Raw genomic sequence first — 17,641 nt, forward strand, 5'->3', positions numbered from 1 at the left:
CCTGGCCGGAAGCGGAAGCGGGCTGGCGAGCGCGAGGCGACATGGCGGCGGCTGCGGCGGCGAGCTCGGCCGAGGGGCCCCCGCCGGTCTGCGTGCTGGTACTGGGCATGGCCGGCTCGGGCAAGACGGCGCTGGTGCAGGTGAGCGGCGCTGCGGGGAGCGAGCCCGCCGGGAGGGGGGGCGGGCGGGGCGGGCGGGGCTCTCCTCGGGCTTGACGGCGCTTCTCTCCTCCCGCAGCGGCTGACGGCGCACCTGCACAGCCGGGGCTGCCCGCCCTACGTCATCAACCTGGACCCCGCCGTGCACGAGCTGCCCTTCCCGGCCAACATCGGTGAGTGGCGGGGCCGGGGGCGGGGCGGCGGCGGCGGGACTGGCCTCTGCCTGGTCGGGGGGCTTCATTTCTCTCCCTCTCCTTTTCCCCAAAGACATACGAGACACCGTGAAGTACAAGGAGGTCATGAAGCAGTATCCTTACCCAAGCGGGGGCACAGGGGGCCGGTCCACTGTCCCTCAGACCTTGGGGGGGGGGCGGACTATATTTTGAAGGGGGGAAATGAATGAATTCCTATGCCCCACAAATAACCCAGAGAGACATTTTAAATAAAAGGACACATTCTACTCATGTAAAAACACGCCGATTCCTGGACTGTCCGTGGGCTGGATTGATAAGGCGATTGGGCCACATCCAGCCCCCGGGCCTTAGGTTGTCTGCCCCTGGGCTAGAGGGTGATTGCTGGACTTTGCACACTGCAATGGGTGGAGAAGACCAATGTTGAAAGGATGTAGTAAGGCTGGGCATGGTGTTTGTGCATCTGGTGAAATTGCCCGTGTGTCTCCTGAGCTGTTGCTGCTGACGTTGGCGATCTCTACAAATGTGGTTTTATGTGACACCTTTGCTTTAAATGGCCTGAGTCTCTATCTGGGGTAGAGGAAGGGGAAGGGAATACGCTGTTAGAGGTGACTTTCAGATTTCTACCAACCTTTCCTGAATGTGCACCAGGTATGGGCTGGGCCCCAACGGCGGTATTGTGACTTCTCTGAACCTTTTTGCGACAAGATTTGACCAGGTATGTAATTTCTGGTGAATTTCACTGAATGGTACTGCATTTAGCTTGAGTTTGTAGGTGCCAAACATCCTCTCTTGGAGAATTTGCCAGCAATGATGAGCATTTGACATTCTGGGCCACATCAGAGGGCCGCATATTATTATCAATACTAAGGCTCAGAGCAAATTTGTATCTGAACTAATTTTAAGGTGTATTTTAATTAATAGATTGCCTGTTCTTATGTTCTTTGGATACTGTCTTAGTTTTATGATGTTAGCCGCTCAGCTCCAGCCAGGGAAGGCGGGGTACAAATAAATTTGTTGTTGTTGTTGTTTATATCCCAGTTAACAATTTAATCACATAATGGTAATTCTGTACTTCTGATGCTGATGATATCATGGTTTTTTGTGTATCATGAACTGCAAACTCTAATTCTCTGTTTCTACCTATAAATCATCTTTCTCTTTCTGACTAGGTGATGAAGTTCATTGAGAAACGACAGGCAGCATCTCAGTGAGTCAGTGGGAAGCCTGCTGTCACGTGGGGAGGGGGGTGATGGAAGTTCCTCTTGACGGGAGATGCGTATGCAGCCTCACCTTCACCAGAACAAAGGGGTGAACTGTGTCACATTATTGTGCATGTATTCAAGATGGTCATTCCAGTTTTCTAACTTAGTGTGAGACATTCAAGGCAAACCATAATTAATCTTAGAAGTGAAAATAATTCCAAAACAATTAAAGAAAAAAATTGGGAGTTTAAAAGAGAAGAGACTTGCAGAAGACTTTGTGAGTGTTTTCCTCCCCCATTCCTATTAAGACCCCAATTTTGTGCTGATCTCACTCTGATCTTTAATCTCCACTCAGGAGCTGATGAGTGAAGATTAAATTTTGCTGCCTGGGCTGTGGGATCCTGTTCCCTGATGAGAACAGGATTGTGCAACCAGTGCACGATTAAACCCCATCTTCCAGGTGTTAGCTGATTAGTGGGTGAGCTTGTTTGGACAAAGTGATTTGAATGTGGCCTGTGTGTGAGAGAGAACAAATTCTTCCCCTTGCAGGTACGTCCTGATTGACACTCCTGGGCAGATTGAGGTGTTCACCTGGTCTGCTTCCGGCACCATCATCACTGAAGCTCTGGTGAGGACCTTCTGCTCAGCTGGCCTCCTTTGCAGGAGGTGCCTGGGGGCGGGTTGCCCTGTTGGGCTAATGCTCCCCCCCCCTTTGATGTACCCATTTAGGCTTCCTCCTTCCCATCCGTGGTGGTTTATGTGATGGACACGTCACGCAGCACCAGCCCTGTCACGTTCATGTCTAACATGCTTTACGCCTGCAGGTAAGAGGAGGATTCTCTCCGTAGTGTTATTTATCTGTTATGCAATTAATAATGGCTTACCCGTTATTGGAGAGCATCTCTCTTATTGTTCTTTGTTTGGGAACAGGGTTGTTCTCTCAGTAGCTGCTGAGAAGGCTCAGAGACGACTCCCTCATTCCCGGGAGGTGGAATTGTTAGCCCCTCTTCTGGTGGCTTCTTGGCTTCTTCCTTGAACCTTGAGCAAGAAGCTGCCTCTGCTGCTCTTAGGCCTTCTCTAGGAAAGCACACAAACTGCCTGCTGTTTCAGTCATGAGTTTCTAAGCAAAATGTCTTTGTGGCAACCCCAGATCGAAAGTGGCAATCTCTGCATCCCTGATCATGCTGCTGTTGTTTTCTTCTCAGTATCCTGTACAAGACGAAGCTTCCTTTTATCGTGGCCATGAACAAGGTGAGTGGAATGCCCTGATCCAGTCTAAGACTTGAACCAAGAAGACCATCTGAATGATGCTTTCCTGAAACAAGTTACATATGCTTCAGGGAAGCAGGAACTGGTAGTTTTGGGGAACTTCAGCACACCCTGGGATCTTTTGGGAGACGTACTCCACAGAGCATGGATTCCCCCACCCAAATCCTGGCCTGCCTTGTGGACAACTTGTGTTTTCAAAAGGTGGAGGAAGAGATGAGGAGATTGACTGACCTTGGCATTAGTCCAGCCTATAGGGGAAAATTGTTCAGTGGCTTTAAAGCAGTGGGAACTTGGGGCAGGAATGACGGCAGACAGTGGTCATGCAGGGTGTGCTGGAATTCAGGCGCCTACGGAAAGCTTAAGGGGGTGTAGCTAAAGAGATTTACTACATTTAAGGAAGTTGATTTTAACACGCTCAGAGAAATGCTAGTCAGGATTATTCCATGGCCCAATACACTGACAGGGAAAAGAGCTGAGTTGGGTGGGAGTTTCTGAAGGAAGCCTTACAAAAGAGAGTCACAAACAATTCCAGTGCGAGAGAGAGAAGATCAGAGCACGGGTAGACAGTGGGATGTTGGAAGCTGGTCACGCAGATGTTATTTGCAGTGGTTTGGCTTCTTCAGCCATGGCCTACATAACAAAATGAAGGACTCCTGGTAGGAGATGGGCATTGTGTGCTGTTGTGGCCACTCCTGTCCTAAAGTGGCTGTACTTGAATCTGAGAGCAGAAGCTGTTTTGGCAGGGTTTGGGTGAGGGTGGCAAAGAAGAGGGTGACGAAAAGGATGTTCAGCCAGCAGGAAGATGCTTTCTTGGAGCAGAGCCTGCCACTTCCAGAGAGGAAGGAAGGCTGCCTGACCCCCATAAAGAATGGAAGGTTGCTAGGATCAGGGGTGGGCGAGCAGGCATGGAAGGCTCTTCAGGTGCCTTGAAGGCTGCTGTCCCTTTTGCTGATGAAACTTTGCTGTTCAATTGCGTCTTTCCAGGGTGGAGCTTGCACTCTGGGTGTGACCACAGCCTTCACTTGTTTAGCTGGTCCTTGTCTCACGGTGGGGGGAGGCAGGAGGAGCTGCCGCTGCCTCTTGGCCTGGCCTGCCATGGCCGAAGAGAAGCAGCCGTCATGGTGTGGGGCCTGTGGGCCTTGCCCCAGAGGTGGCATTGCGGAGCAGCTGCCCACCTCTGCCCCCTGCCACCCTCGCTCACTCTCTGCCTTCCTGACGCAGACGGACATCATCGACCACAGCTTTGCTGTGGAGTGGATGCAAGACTTTGAAGCCTTCCAGGACGCCCTCAGCCAGGAGACCACCTATGTCAGCAACTTGACTCGCTCCCTCAGCCTGGTGCTGGACGAGTTCTACCACTCGCTCAAGGTGGGCACGGTTCCCCCCACCCCCATCCAGGTGTGGATGCTGAATGAGACCTCTTTGCAGGCACATTCCTGACATTGCATGAAGTTGGCATTTGTTTCCCACCTTCACTCTGTCCAGCTTTCAGGGAAGCAGCTCCAAGGAGGGAGGGGTACCTTCCTCTGCAACCCGCCCCCCAAACCTTGAGTATCCCAGATACCCTGTGCTGTTGCAACTGGACAGGCTATTGTGGATGCTTGAAGGACTTGGTCCAGGGAGGCCTGAGAGTTCAGGTGCCCCCCCCTCTCGCTAGATGGCCTTGTGCCACCTCTTCTGGAAAAGGAGCTTGTGCCCATCGCTCCTGTCCCTCGGGGAGGGGGGGGGGGCTAGGCAATGTTCTGGTGCTCCACTGGAGCAGAGGAAGGTGTTTGCAAGCCCTTCTGCTGCACTCAGTTCCCACGCTCCGCACAAACCCTGGTTGAAACAAAGGACTTTCTCTTGCAGGTGGTTGGTGTTTCTGCTGTCCAGGGGACAGGGCTGGATGAATTTTTCGAACTCCTCTCCAAAGCTGTCGATGAGTATGAGAGGTGAGAGAGTCCCCTTGTGTAAGGGGGCCCACCTAGTCCAGTGTCCAGTTCTCACAGTGGCCAACCAGATGCCTGGAAGCAGATCCGGAGGCCAACAGGAGCCCTCGGGACACCTGCTTTTCTCAGCACCTGGCGTCTAGAGGCATCCTCCCTCTGCCTGTGGAAGGAGAATATGCATTGTCCTAATTCTCTTCTAAAGCCATTCAAATTGGGGGCCATCACTGCCTCCTGCAGGAGGGAGTTCCAGAGTTGAACTGCATGCTGTGTCAGGAAGTCCTTCCTTTTGTGTGTCCCGAGTCTTCTGACTTGCAGCTTCATTGGATGCCCCAGGTTGCAGCATTACAAGAGAGGGATGAAAGCCTTGCCTTTCTCTCTCCCCTTCTCTGTCAGGCCACCTCCCAAAAACTCTCTTGACTTGTGAGGCTTCTGCCAGCCTGCTGTGCTGCATCCCAGAACAATGGCCCAGATGAGCTTGCATTAACTGCAAGGCTTCCTGCAAATCCATTTGGGGATCCCTCTAGATGCAGCATAGGGTGACCAGAATGGGGGCCTTTGAGGAGGCAAGATCCCCTCTGCTGCTCTATGGGGAGACATGAAGCCCCGGGGGAAGTCTCTTCCCCTGCCCGTTCCAGCCCTGCCCTTGGGTCAGTGACTGGAGGTCTGGGCTGTGGTCCTTGCTGTAAGGGGCCCTCCTAGTCTCTACAATGGCTGCCTGGGAGTGAGGCTGTGGTGCCCAAGAATAAACAGCTGAAACCCATTTCTCTTCTCCCTCCAGAGAATACCGCCCAGAGTATGAGCGCCTAAGGAAGAAAATGGTGAGTCTGTCTCCAGATGCACTTGGCATGTTGTTGCTCTGCCCTCTGCTGGTGCTTCCCCTGCCCCCAGTCAGTCACATGGGAAAGGCTCCCCACACATCATCATCATAATTTTATTATGTGTACCCCACCCATCTGACTGGGTTGCCCCAGCCTCTCTGGACGGTTCCCATCAAAATATTAAAAACAAAACCTCAAACGTTAAAAACTTCCCCATACAGGGCTGCCTTTAGATGTCTTCTAAAGTTGTGTAGTTCTTCATCTCCACATCTCCTCTGACGGGAGGGCATTCCACAGGGTGGGCGCCACGACTGAGAAGGACCTCAGTGTCCAGGCTGGACAATGTGGGTGGAGAAGCTCCTTCTGCTTGTGTAAGTCCTCCTTTGCCCTCAAGATGGGCACTTCCATCTTACCAGATGGAGGGAGGCATGTTGGGGGCTCCCAGTTGCCTTCCCAAGTGGCCAGAGGAGGCTTCTGTTCCCTTGCCAGAAGAACTCAAAGCAGCCATTGGCACTCAGGGTTTAGTGTGCTGCCTTCTGTACATGTGTGCACATAAATGTACATCTTTCTAGATACTGGAGTCCTGAGTGGTTTCTCCTTCCACTCTCTCTCGGCTCTGAAGGACACGCTCATGATCCCTGTGGCTGCTATTGTCTCTGGTTATAGACAGCTTCCGACCTGAAGAACTCAGAGCTGCTGTTGGCCTTGCAGGGCTCTGACTTCTCACCAGCTTTGCTGTGGGTGGCGGCAGCAGTTGCTTTAGGAGCTGCGCAGATGCGCTGTGGGCACCACCAGGGCATGCTGGGAGGTGGCAGGCTGGAGCCCCACAGGTGCCAACTGGGACTCTGCTGCAGAAGGCAGGCAGGCAGGGACCCACATGTGCTGGAGGACCAGCAGGAATTACTTGCTTCCCTTTCCTCGCTTGCAGGAGCAGGTGGAGAGCCAGCGGCAGCAGGAGCAGCTGCAGCGTCTGCAGAGGGACCTGGGCCCCCTTGCGATGGAGAGCAGTGTGGCAGCCTCAAGTGAGTCAAGGCCAAGGGGGTGGGGCTGCGGAGGCCTTGCGGGGAGGCTGGCCCTGAAGGCTAGAGAGGCTGCTTGGGGGCTACAACTGGTGGACACGCTGGCTCTTGCCTTCAAGCAGGGAGGAGGCTGCTGGCAGTGCCAACCTTTCCCCCATCCCTTGAGCCATTGCTCTGGGGAAGCAGAGTGGGTGTGGGCAGGGTCTGTACCCTGGCTGACTGCTTTCCTCAGCTGATCAGCTGGGGAGCCCCATGCTGCACCTGTTGGATTAGGCTGCTGCTGTCTCCTCCTCCCTGGATTCCCAGCCAGCCTCTCCCTGTTTATGCCTGTGACTTCTGCCTGCCTGCCATGGCTGTGCAGCCCCTCTTGAGCACACAGGATGGGAGTCTTCCTGGCACAGAGCTTTGCCCATTGCCTTGTGGGGGCAGGAGCGACAAGGTGGGCCCCTGGCAGGCGGGAGGGGGGCACGGTCTGGGGCCAGGACAGGCTTGGCAGCCACTTGGCTTTTGTCTCCAGGCTCCATAGCAGAATCCGCAGCGGGTCCCTCGGCACTGATTCTGACCCGAGGAACTTTGGAGGGGGAAGAGGAGCCGGAGGAAGGCCAAGAGAGTAACACTGATGACATTGACCACGAAGGTAAGGTGGGTTATGCAGACTGGGAAAGGTCAGTGGGTTGGGGAGAGGGAAAGGTAATCAAGAGACCGGGGAGAGGAGGGGGGGCACCCTCCAAAATGCCTGCATCCCGTTTCAGGGTGGCTGGTTTGTTGGTGCAGCATGAGCCCTGGCCTTGATCTCAGAGGGACTTTGTGTAGCAAGCTCACTTGAAGTCCATTGTGGTTGGCCGGGGATGTTCCCTACGGGATGGTCTTCCCCTTTGGTGGTGTTCTGGGACCCACTTCACCCAGGAGCTTTTTTGTCCCCTGCCCTAGTGACGGAGGAGCGCTGCGAAGAACCCGCCTTCCAGAACTTCTTGCAGGAGGCGAAGCAGCGCTACGCGGCCAGAAGCGGCCACTAGGGGAGGCGAGAGGAGAACCCAAGGGGGGCCTGGAGCTGGAGGAAGTTGGGCCCCTGCGAGAGAGACTGGCTCCTTGGTGCCCACACAGGAGGCTTCTCAGGCCGCCCTTACTGTGCTGCCTTCTGGGCTGGTGGAGCTGAGCTGGGGCTGGCTGCGGACTTCTGCCCGTTAACACCGAGTCCTTGGAATTGATGGCAGCGGCTGGCATCCCATTTTGTTTGGGGGTGAGGCTCCAGCAGAGACCGCCTTGGCCAGGGGAGGCAGGGTCAACCCATTGTGGAAGAGCATGCATTGAAGCGACCCATCTTCCCATTGTCACCCAGCGAATTTCACTGTAATATTATACGTGTTCAGTTTGTAAGTTATCATGAGATAATGTATATTTTGTTATGAATTGCTGCTTCTGCCTCTTGCTGGGGGGGGCGTATGTGTGCTGGGGGGCGTATGTGTGCTGGGTGGGCCCCCCCAATGGGGAGGCAGGTGGGGCCTCTCAGAATGGCACGGGAACCTTGGGTTGTAGACCAATTTCCCTGATCATCTTGAGAGGGTCGGAAAAGATGTGGCTGGGCTCCCTCAAAGGAGAAAAGGCAGAAAGGGGAGGGGGCTCCCTGAGGATCTGCCTGGGTTGGGGCTGGTCCTCCTTTCACCTGTTCCAAGAAGGGAGCAGGAGTTGGGGGTGAAGCAGCAAGTTCTTCTGGCTGGCAGAAGCCCAAGAAGAGGGAAAGCAAGGGCTCCCAAGGAACCTCCGAAGCGAGGATGGGCAAGAAAGTAGTGCCCATGGTTTAGCGTACAGTGATTGGGGGGGGGGGGGGGAGGCAAAATTTCCTACCATTACATCTGTGCTGGTGGAGTCTGAGCTGGTGATGACTGACTGGGGAGGAGGTAACAGATTTCCCCCTTATGTGGCAGCTGTGAGAAGGCAGATCCCCCCTCCCAGGGATCTTTAGGAAAGGGGTGGGAAATAAAAACTGCTTGGAACAATCCTGCTCCTTAAGGCCTCCTTGCCTGAAATGCCTCTGAGCATCTTCCAGTCATCTCCCTTGGCCTCAAGGGAAGAACCTTGTTCCCAGAGAGCCAGGAGGATGTTGCACTCAGCACAGACCCACCACTTCCGTCCAAGAGGCAGGCAGTCGACTTTGCAGGTGGTTGGATGGTCCCGGCACTAATCTCTTGGCTAGCCATTGTTAATGCATTTACCGTAAGAGCAAGACAGAGAGGTTTGCCTGTCCTGTCTGCTTGCACGGCTGCTGTTGGAGCTCCCCTTGCACTGGTACCCAAGCTTGCTTTACTTTTGTACTCCTGGGGGGCTTGTGCTGCAGCCAGTTAGATTAAAAAGACTTGCTTTATGGGGCTGCATCAGACGCTATGGAAACCTAACAGAGGGCTGTAGATTAGACGAGGGGAACAGTGACTAGGATCAGACGGGCAGATTCAAGGGAGGCTGCAAGTGTGGGACTTTCTACTCAGTCCTAACGTGCATTCCAGGTTGTAAAACCTAAGCTAAAAGCACTCTGCATATTAAACCACTTTACAAATCCCCTTTGAAGCTTAAACTGAGCAGGACCTTTCTGGCAGAAAAGCTCACACACTTTGTTCAGAAACCACTTTGCCCTGTGGCTTTTGGAAGGGCAGAGCCAGACACCCTGTTTGCTGCCTGGGCTTCTAAGCGAGGTGAATGCCTTCTCCCCTGCTGACATTGCTGGCCTGGCCACTGCTGAGCAGAGCAGAGCACAAAGCAGCTCTTGGCCCTCCGCTTCCCAAGTGACTTGCAACCAGGCATTGGTCTGCTGAAGACTGTGTCTGCTTTCCCAGGGGAGTGAGTGCCTCTTGAGGATCTCTCCCCATCACACAGGATTCCTGCCAGAGTCCACCCCCCTCCCTCTCCTAGGAGGTGCTTCTCAGTTCTTTGTTCTTGGGTCTGGGGGAGTTTAAAGAGAGGCAGTCCCTCCCTCTTCCACCTTTTCCATGGTGGACTGGCTCTTGCCTCTTTTTCTACTGGCAGGGAAGCGCCTTTGTCTTTCCCCACTTGTGGGCAACCACATGCAAATCAGCTTCCAAGTGTTGGTGCCAAAGTGGCTTTTAGTAGTTCCTGTTTCCTTGCCTTCAAAGGGAGCTCTGTCCCTGAACAGAGGAGTGTTGGCCTCTCTGCTCCCTTTCACAGGACACTTCCCTTGTCAAGATGGGCAGTAGTTTTCCCAGTCAAAATTCATTCTTCTGCAAGCCAGATTGCAATCACAAGCAGGCAATTGGGTGGATGGTGCAAATTTTACCATGGAACAAAAAAAAAGGTAAAGGACCCCTGCAGGGTTGGAAGGGATCCCAGGGATCATCTAGCCCACCCCCTGCAATGCTGGAACCCGTGGACATCCAGTGAAGCCGAATGTTGGGAGATTCAGGACAGGTTGGGAGGTTCGTCCAACTTGGATGGCTTTAAAAGAGTCCACAAATTTCATTGCGGACCCGGTTCAATGGCTGCCAGCTGGATCGCTATGCTCTGCCCTCGGGTCCGAGGCAAAAATGCTTCTGAGTACGACATGCTGCTGCTCTCAGGTCCTGCTTGGGGGGCTTCTTCCCTTTCCGGAGCGCCTAGTGAGGAGACTGGAATAGTTGGGCCTGATCCAGACAACGCGTAAGCTGTAATGACACAGTGGGCAATGGACGCTGTGATAAGAATAGGGTGCCCGTACATAAGGGCACCCTGGAAATGCACGGATCGAAGGGCGCACTGTGCCCCCCCCCCCCCCGCACAGGAGGGAGCCGGCCAGCCGTTGCAAAACCGGCGCCCCGCCGTGGCCCGGCCGGCGGTTCTTCTCTCTGCGCTCCTCCCAGCGGTCATTCCTCCTCTGGTCGCTGCTAGGGATGCACGACCTGTCTGCAAGGGATTCCCACATGGCGGGGTTGGTGTGGGCAGCCCTCACGACACGCTCGCAGACATCTTTGCAATGCAGAGTTGGTCGGCCGCCAGGCCTGGTGCTGGAAAGCAGCTCCCCGTAGAGCCCGTCCCCGGGGATCCTGCCATCTTCCCCCCCGTGGACCCGAGCAAGCCAGGCGGCGCTGAGGCAGGAGGGCGAAGATGCCGGGAATGGGGCTTCTAAGAGATGCTCTTTCCCCTTTGGAAACCTGACAGTGGGGGCAAAGACCGCCGCCCCTGCCCAGCGCAGCAACCCGGCTTGGAAAGGAGGCAGCGGCGGGGCGGCCTCGGGGGGGCCCAGCGCGTGGCCTCCGCTGGGGATGCATTGCCCCGCCCACCGCTGCAGCTGGTGCCCGGAGCCGGCGATGCGGCGGCGGAGAAGGTGAGCGGCGGGGTCCCCCTCCACTTGGGGAAGCCCAGCCCTCTGGCCGGCGCCCCGGGTGGGTGGGGGTTGCGAGGGGGGAGGGAGCCGCCCACCGCCCAGCCTCGCGGGCGGCGCAGCCTGGTTGTTGTTCCTGCCGCGCGTCTCTAGCCGGGAGGTCCCTAAGCTGGAGACGGGCGGCGCCAGGTGCGCAGCGGCGCGCAGAGGACAGGGCGACCCTGCCCGGGTCGGGCGCCTTCGGGGTCTTTTTCCTCCGGCTCTGCTCTGGTCCTCGGGCTCCCGCCTGTTCGCTTGCCTCCAGAGCCTTGGGCAGTGGAAGGGGATGCCGGGACTCCAAGCTGGCAGCGCGGCCGCGGGCGTGGGGCTGCCCCACTTTCTTGCCCCCTCCCGAAGCGGCTGCTGCAGAATCTCCCTTTGAGGAAGCCGCGCCGAGTCTGGCCAGACGGCCGAGGCCTTAGCGGGCTCGAGGCTTTGTCCATTTTATAGATGGGAAATAGAAAGGTCAGACCTCGCCCCCGGAAAAGGGCTTCTTCAGAGATGAGGGCACCCCCCCCTCCCCAAGTCTCTGGAGCAGAAGCAACCGGGGAAGGTCTGGTCGATGCCCCTGCGAGGACAGCTTACAACGTTTAGGGCTCTTTGGGTTGGGAGAAAATTGGTTTTAAATTGCAGGGAGAAGTTCGTGAAATGATGGAGGGTGTGGAGAGAGAGAGAAAGAGAGGATCTCTTGGTCACTTAGGGAAATGTATTAGCCATACATTCAGGCCAAATAAAATCAAATGTTCATTTGCACAGTGAGTACTTGTGGAACTCATTGCCACAAGAGAATGGTGGTAATGGCAATTCTGGTAACTTTTAAAACTGTTTGACATGCCTGGAGGATGAAGAGGGCAGTTACATGGGACCTTCATTCTAGAGGCAGGAAACTGTTTGCTGGGGTGGGGGGAGAGAGGGGGTGCCAGTCAGCCTTGAGCTGCTCCAACCAGGCTGCCCTTAGGCCCTGACAAGCACTTGGCTACTCCAGCCACGTAGCTGATCCTGTGGCCCAAGGACTGAACCATGGCACCCCCAGGTGTCTCACCTTGCTGTGCCCATCTCTCCACAGGCCCATGGACCCCTGGTGCTGCCTGCGCCCCCCCTGGCGATGGGGATGGGGCTGTGCCTGGCTAAGCTTTGCTCTGCTGTGCCTGGCCACACTCTCCTTGCTCTGCCTGCAGTCTGGGCTCGTGCTGCGCTTGGCTCACCATGGGGCAGGAGGACCCCCGACCTCTGCAGATGCTGGTGTCTCCCGGAGCCTCCAGCTGCACTCCAGAAGCAACCGGACTCTTCAGCGGCTCCTGGGTGCTGGACCTGCCAACCTTGCCTCTGCCCAGCAGGCTCCGTTGTGGCACTTCTTCCTCTCTGGCCTGTGGAGATTCTGGCATCGCCTTGCAGAGGGGCTGGGGAGGTCCTGGCAGGGCTCCAGGACGACTGTCCAGTTGCAGCCCCTGCCCTGGGCTGCCTGGCAGAAGAAGCTCTCTTCAGGGGTGCTGGGCCCCCGCCTTCAGCAAGTCTTCCAGAACTACCAAGCCATGAATAAGTACCGGGTGCCCCCGGGGGCCGCGCAGCGCCGAGGGAACCCCCATGCCGCTGGGACAGAGCTCTTGTGCCAGCTCCAGAGCCGCGTGGCAGTGACCACGCTCTTGGGGGACGAGGGGCCCTTTGCAGACCCAGAGTGGAGGGGGCTGCTGCCCCGCAGGAGCCTGAGGCAGGAGCTGGGCCCCCTGGGGACGTGTGCCGTCGTCAGCTCTGCTGGCTCCATGTTGGGCTCCGGACTGGGCAAGGAGATTGGTGAGTGCTGGTTGGGGGGGGAGCATCCCGGCGGGTGGCTCTGGCACAGCCTCCAGGGGGTGAGGGGATGCCTTGCCCTTCAGGAGAGGGCGCCATGCATCCTGGCACTCGGGAGCATGAAGCAACCTGCCTCTCCTGTTTATCAGGAGTCACCCAGCTATAGTTGGGTTTCAGAGCAAAAGAAGAGTGTGCAGGATCAGGTCAGTGGCCCATCTATGCCTGCATCCTGTTCACAGTGGCCAACCAGGTGCCTGTTATGGGAAGCTCACAAACAGGATCTGAGAACAGGATCCCCGAGTCTCTCCTCTTGAGTCCTGCTGGGTTCAGAGCATGGCTGCCTCCGACTGTGGAAGCAAAGCAGAGCCCTTGTGGCTAGTAGCCATTGATAGGAGTTGTTCCCTTCATATCCCACCTCGTATACCTGGCTCTCTCCTCTCCATTCCAAGTAGTTTAGCAGCAGAGTGGCAGCGGCAGCAGGAGGTTCTCAGCTCCCCTTGGGCCTTGCAGGGGAGTCCTGGTTGTGCCTTTCGTGTAAAATTCCATCTGAGTTCTCACAGAAGGAGCTCATTTCACATCCTAGAAATGTTAGCAGAGCATTTCTGTTGGCAAAGTCTCAGGAGGAAACTCCTAACAATACTTTACAGTTACATAATGATAAAATAATAATAATACTGAAATAATGGGTAATTATCTGGTCTTCATGGGAGTCTGCTTGAAATGGGCCATCTCGTTCCCCTGATGATGCAGCTGCCCTGGGACAGGTCTTGAGCAGCTCCCCCCCCGCATGGCTGGCTCCCCTCTCCCCAGGAAGGGAGCCGCAGGTCTAAGAAGGGCCCTGGTTGGGTAGGGGTCTGCCTGCTCTCCCTCCCCCTGGCCCACATTTTCCTCCTCCTCTTCCTCCTCCTCTTAGACTCCCATGATGCTGTTCTTCGTTTCAACGGAGCCCCAACTACTGGCTATGAGCAGGACGTGGGCACCAAAACTACCATCCGTCTTGTGAATTCCCAGGTGGGCAATGAAAAGGGGGGGACTGGGAGAGCACAGCAGGGTGTGGATATGGGTTTGGGCCAGATAAAGGGAAAAGCCAATTGGGGGCAGCCTAGAGGGGCTGCAGTGTGTGGGGTTATGAGCTTTGGACTGCTCTGTAGCCACAATCCCTGCCCCCCAGCTCTAGGGTGTGCTGAAGCCCACTGGCATCAAGAGGCTTGAGGCACCTTCAAAACTAGCAAATGTTATTAATTATGAGATGAACTTTTGTGAACTCAGGCCTGTGTCTTCAGGTGAGAGTTGAATGGCCGTGAGATGCAGAAATCACAGCCAGTGATCATCAGAGCTTCCATAAAAAGCTGCTTACCAGCAGATTGGTGAAAATGCGCTCATCTCGGCAGTGAACACCTGCCCTGGGTCAGGGAACCGTTCACAAGGAACAGTTGTTGACAGCACAGGATGCTGGCGGCACTGGTAAACACAGTAGGATCAAGAGCTGTTGTCTCAATGTTACCCAAGAGTGATGGCACTGAAGTTACTGCCTTCGCCAGCTCCAGTGTGAGTTTGTGCCCTGGCTGAGGGGCACCTGTGCAGTGCCAGGGCTTTGGACGTGGCATCAAGGGGCCTTGCCCACAGAAGTCACCCCCATGCTGCTCCTCTGCAGGTGGAAGGTGGGTGGGAGGGTGGGTGCGTGTGAGCACACACTCGGGTGCAATATGAGCAGCAGTACGTGCCAAGCAGCTCAGAGCAAAAGGCATAATTTCTCTCAGGGGAGCAACAAGAGGATAGAAGAGGGAAGGATGGCCTCTCTGAAAGTGCAGAGAAAGGTGGGGCTGCCCTCTGCCTGCCAGCCTGCCCTTCCCTGCTAGGCTTCAGTGATCCCTGGGCAGGTATTTGTGGGCTCTGGGCAAGAAAGCTGCACGTAAGGACCAGCAACCCTGGGGACCTCTCCCTGCCGTCCCCTCTCTGCCTCTTCTTGCATCTGAACAACTTTCTGGGATCCTGGAGTCAGGCCCGTTCTGACCCGATCCGCCCCCCTCTACCCCACAGCTGATGGCTTCTCCTGAGCAGCATTTTCTGGATGACCAACTCTATGCGCAGGGAGCTTTGGTTGCATGGGACCCAGCCCCTTTCCCAGGGGACCTGCAGGAGGTGAGACCCTCTCTCTGCCTTGTGCTTGGGGCAGGACGAGATCCGTGGGTGCCAGGGGAGGGCAGGGGCATCCTCTGTGAATTACACTCCCAGGACTTGATGGGCTACTCTGGCACCTGCTGCCGACTGTCAGGGCAGGGGAACTCCCTGCAATTTCCCTCTGGCTTGAAGGACGAATGCCATAGCTAGGAGGAAATCAAGAGCCAGAGACCTTTGCACCAAAGATGGTGGGGTGGGGTGAAGTGAAGCTCTGCTCTGCTCTTTCTCCCTCTCCCGGCAGTGGTTCGAGGCCCCCGACTACCCCATCTTCAGACCCTTCCGAGCGATGCGCTCCCAGAGGCCCCAGCAGCTCTTCCACCTGCTGCACCCGCGGGTGCAGTGGCAGCTCTGGGGACTGGTGCAGGAAGGGGCACCTGAGGCGGTACAGCGGAACCCACCCTCCTCAGGGCTGCTTGGTAAGGAAGGCACTCCCCTCCCTCGTGTCTCCCAAGGGTGCTCCCTTTTGAGTGGCCAAGAGGCACCCTTCCTCTTCCTCCCTTTTTACTCAGAGCTCCTCTGAGCCCTGCTTTCCTTCCTCTCACTGGTTGGGGGCGGGGGCGGCTGATGTTACTCCAGGGCATGAGGTGCAAGGCACTTTCCACATTTTCAGGGGGACTCATCAAGCACCAACTTTCCAGCCCTGGTGAAATAAGTTTCCTCCTGGCCCCCTCCTCTGCCGCCCTGCAGGTCCTTCTTTGCAGCGGCCCCACCTCCATCTCTCCCTCTTCCAGGGACGGTGCTGATGCTGTCGCTCTGTGACCTGGTCCATGTCTACGAGTTCCTGCCCTCGCAGCGCCAGTCTTCACGGTGCCACTACTACCAGGACTTTGTGGATGAGGCCTGCACGCTGGGTGCCTACCATCCGCTGCTCTTCGAGAAGGACCTGGTTCGCCGCATGAACCAAGGCTCGCCGGCTGACTTGGCCCGGCTGGGGCGGGTGACACTGCCTGGCTTCCGGGCCCTGAATTGCACCCTGGAGGAGCAGCAGCCTGGCCAGGGAGGCATGCCATGAGGGGAACGGGACACCCCTGCTGCTTAGCGGCCTGCAGCCCCTGGGGGGGGGGGGAGATGGGGGGGACAGGAACTGGGGTCTGAAGGGCACAGCCAGACCAAGCCATGGCCCAGGTGGGGATGCTCCCCACAGGCATCTCATGGGCCCCCACAGTGGGTGGAGGGCACAAAGGTCCCCCTTGCAGGGCGTAGACGGAGGTGGATCTTCCTTGAAAAATATGAAACTGAAGCTGAATCCCAGAGGAGCCCCAGAAGCGACTTTGGTTCACATTGCTTAAAAAAATGGGGTCCAGTCAACCCCCTTTGAGTCCCATGACTCAAACTGATTAATTCTGGGTGGTCTTTCTTTCGACAATCCCAAAGTTGAAGAGTCAGGTGCTGCCAGTTGGCCGTTCTGCTGCAGAGCACTCCATCTTGTCTCCAGAAAATGATATAGCTTGGAAACTCAGGATGTGAATATGTTGCTTGAAAAACCAGGAAAAAAGGATCATAGAATCTTAGAATTGGAAGGGACCACGAGGGTCATCTAGTCCAACCCCCTGCAAGACTGGAATAAAGAGTATTTTATAAAACGTGCTTCATGTAGTATGTATTCTCATAGGTGTCTATGATGGAATATTATATTAACTGTGGTCTTTTCTAGGTTTTATTTCATCGTTCAATGATGCTTCATGCATGTACTGTATAGAACATTTCTCTCCTTTTCACCCTCCTGCACAGACATATAAAAGCATAAATGCATAGAATTGGAAGGAATCTGAGGGTCATCTAGTTCAACCCCCTCCAAGAAAGGAATCTTTCATCCAATGTGGGGCTCAATAATTATAAGGCATCAGACATTTTTATTCACCCCAGTGACTTGGACAGGTGAGAAAATCCAAGACAGCCGTTTTAATCCATATCAGAGATTTTTTTAAAAACAAAACTGTTGTGATCTGTTATGGAATGACCCTCTTGAAGGTGGTCACAGGGGTGACCCAGAACTCATTGCTGATTGTCAAGCCCCCCCCCCCCCATAACAGTTCAAGTTTCGGGTCCCATAATTGTAGGTCTGTCACTGTCCTGCAGAATGGTTGCTGGTATGCAACAGACAAGCTTGGTAGAAGCTTCTGGAAGCAAGGTTTTTGCAAGGCATCCAGCCCCAAGCCTGAGACCAAAAAACCAAACTGCCCCCCAGGAGGAAAAAGACACCAAATTCACATGGAGCACAAGTGAGCAGGAAGCCACCTCACATTCCCCCTCTGTCAATACCCTTCTGACTGTTCCCTGAGAAGCTGAGATCCTTCTTCGTATAGACTTCTGTGCTGTTTCGTGGCACTTTTTTGCTGATCCAGGGCTACCAGCCACAATGGCTGCGTTCTGCTTCCACAGCTGCAGGTGGGATTCCTCTGAATACGGCACAAGCAGGACCTGAGTGCAGCAGCAACTCTCCACACTTGCAATCTGCAGCAACCTCTGAGACCAGAGATAATGCGGAGCCATCGTGGCTGGTAGCTCCTGGTCGCCTTGTCCTTTGCAAAGCCACAGAAGTTGGTGGCTGTCACAACCTCTTGTGCTGTGTGAAGAAATGCCTCTCTTTGTCCACCCTGAATCTTCCAGCATTCAGCCTCACCCAATTACTGTACTATGCACTCTAGTATTGTGAACCAGGAAGGAAAACTTTTCTTTGTTGAAGGAGTTGGGTATGTTTGGCCTGGGAAAGAGGAGACTGAGAGGAGATAGGGTAAA

At 55.4% G+C, this 17,641-nt stretch overlaps 2 protein-coding genes across 2 annotated transcripts; both read left to right on the top strand.

Moving 5' to 3' along the window:
- Window positions 1-4: 4 nt before the first annotated feature.
- On the top strand, window positions 5-7,998 carry GPN1 (GPN-loop GTPase 1). The gene is made up of 14 exons (XM_083432405.1): window positions 5-140; window positions 238-331; window positions 426-465; window positions 1,001-1,067; window positions 1,522-1,559; window positions 2,104-2,182; window positions 2,284-2,378; window positions 2,760-2,805; window positions 4,045-4,191; window positions 4,672-4,754; window positions 5,530-5,569; window positions 6,498-6,591; window positions 7,106-7,225; window positions 7,519-7,998. The coding sequence occupies exons 1-14, from the start codon at window positions 42-44 to the stop codon at window positions 7,602-7,604; spliced, it is 1,128 nt and encodes a 375-aa protein (XP_083288531.1). The 5' UTR covers window positions 5-41; the 3' UTR covers window positions 7,605-7,998.
- A 2,395-nt stretch (window positions 7,999-10,393) lies between these two features.
- Window positions 10,394-16,281, top strand: LOC310673899 (beta-galactoside alpha-2,6-sialyltransferase 1-like). Its single transcript, XM_083432697.1, has 6 exons — window positions 10,394-10,897; window positions 12,000-12,724; window positions 13,635-13,732; window positions 14,762-14,863; window positions 15,144-15,318; window positions 15,634-16,281. Exons 1-6 carry the CDS (start codon window positions 10,836-10,838, stop codon window positions 15,912-15,914), a joined length of 1,443 nt encoding a protein of 480 aa, XP_083288823.1. The 5' UTR covers window positions 10,394-10,835; the 3' UTR covers window positions 15,915-16,281.
- Window positions 16,282-17,641: the final 1,360 nt, after the last annotated feature.

Source organism: Podarcis tiliguerta (assembly GCF_965153285.1).
Source record: "Podarcis tiliguerta genome assembly, chromosome: 3".
Taxonomy (NCBI): Eukaryota; Metazoa; Chordata; class Lepidosauria; order Squamata; family Lacertidae; genus Podarcis; species Podarcis tiliguerta.

Excerpts from the sequence above, each read along its gene's own strand:
- GPN1 (XM_083432405.1), top strand. The coding sequence starts at position 42 with ATGGCGGCGGCTGCGGCGGCGAGCTCGGCCGAGGGGCCCCCGCCGGTC. Across the intron at positions 1,560-2,103 it reads AAACGACAGGCAGCATCTCA|GTACGTCCTGATTGACACTC; the intron begins GTGAGTCAGTGG and ends TTCCCCTTGCAG. Across the intron at positions 5,570-6,497 it reads AGCGCCTAAGGAAGAAAATG|GAGCAGGTGGAGAGCCAGCG; the intron begins GTGAGTCTGTCT and ends CCTCGCTTGCAG.
- LOC310673899 (XM_083432697.1), top strand. The coding sequence starts at position 10,836 with ATGCATTGCCCCGCCCACCGCTGCAGCTGGTGCCCGGAGCCGGCGATG. Across the intron at positions 13,733-14,761 it reads TCCGTCTTGTGAATTCCCAG|CTGATGGCTTCTCCTGAGCA; the intron begins GTGGGCAATGAA and ends TCTACCCCACAG. Across the intron at positions 14,864-15,143 it reads TCCCAGGGGACCTGCAGGAG|TGGTTCGAGGCCCCCGACTA; the intron begins GTGAGACCCTCT and ends CTCTCCCGGCAG.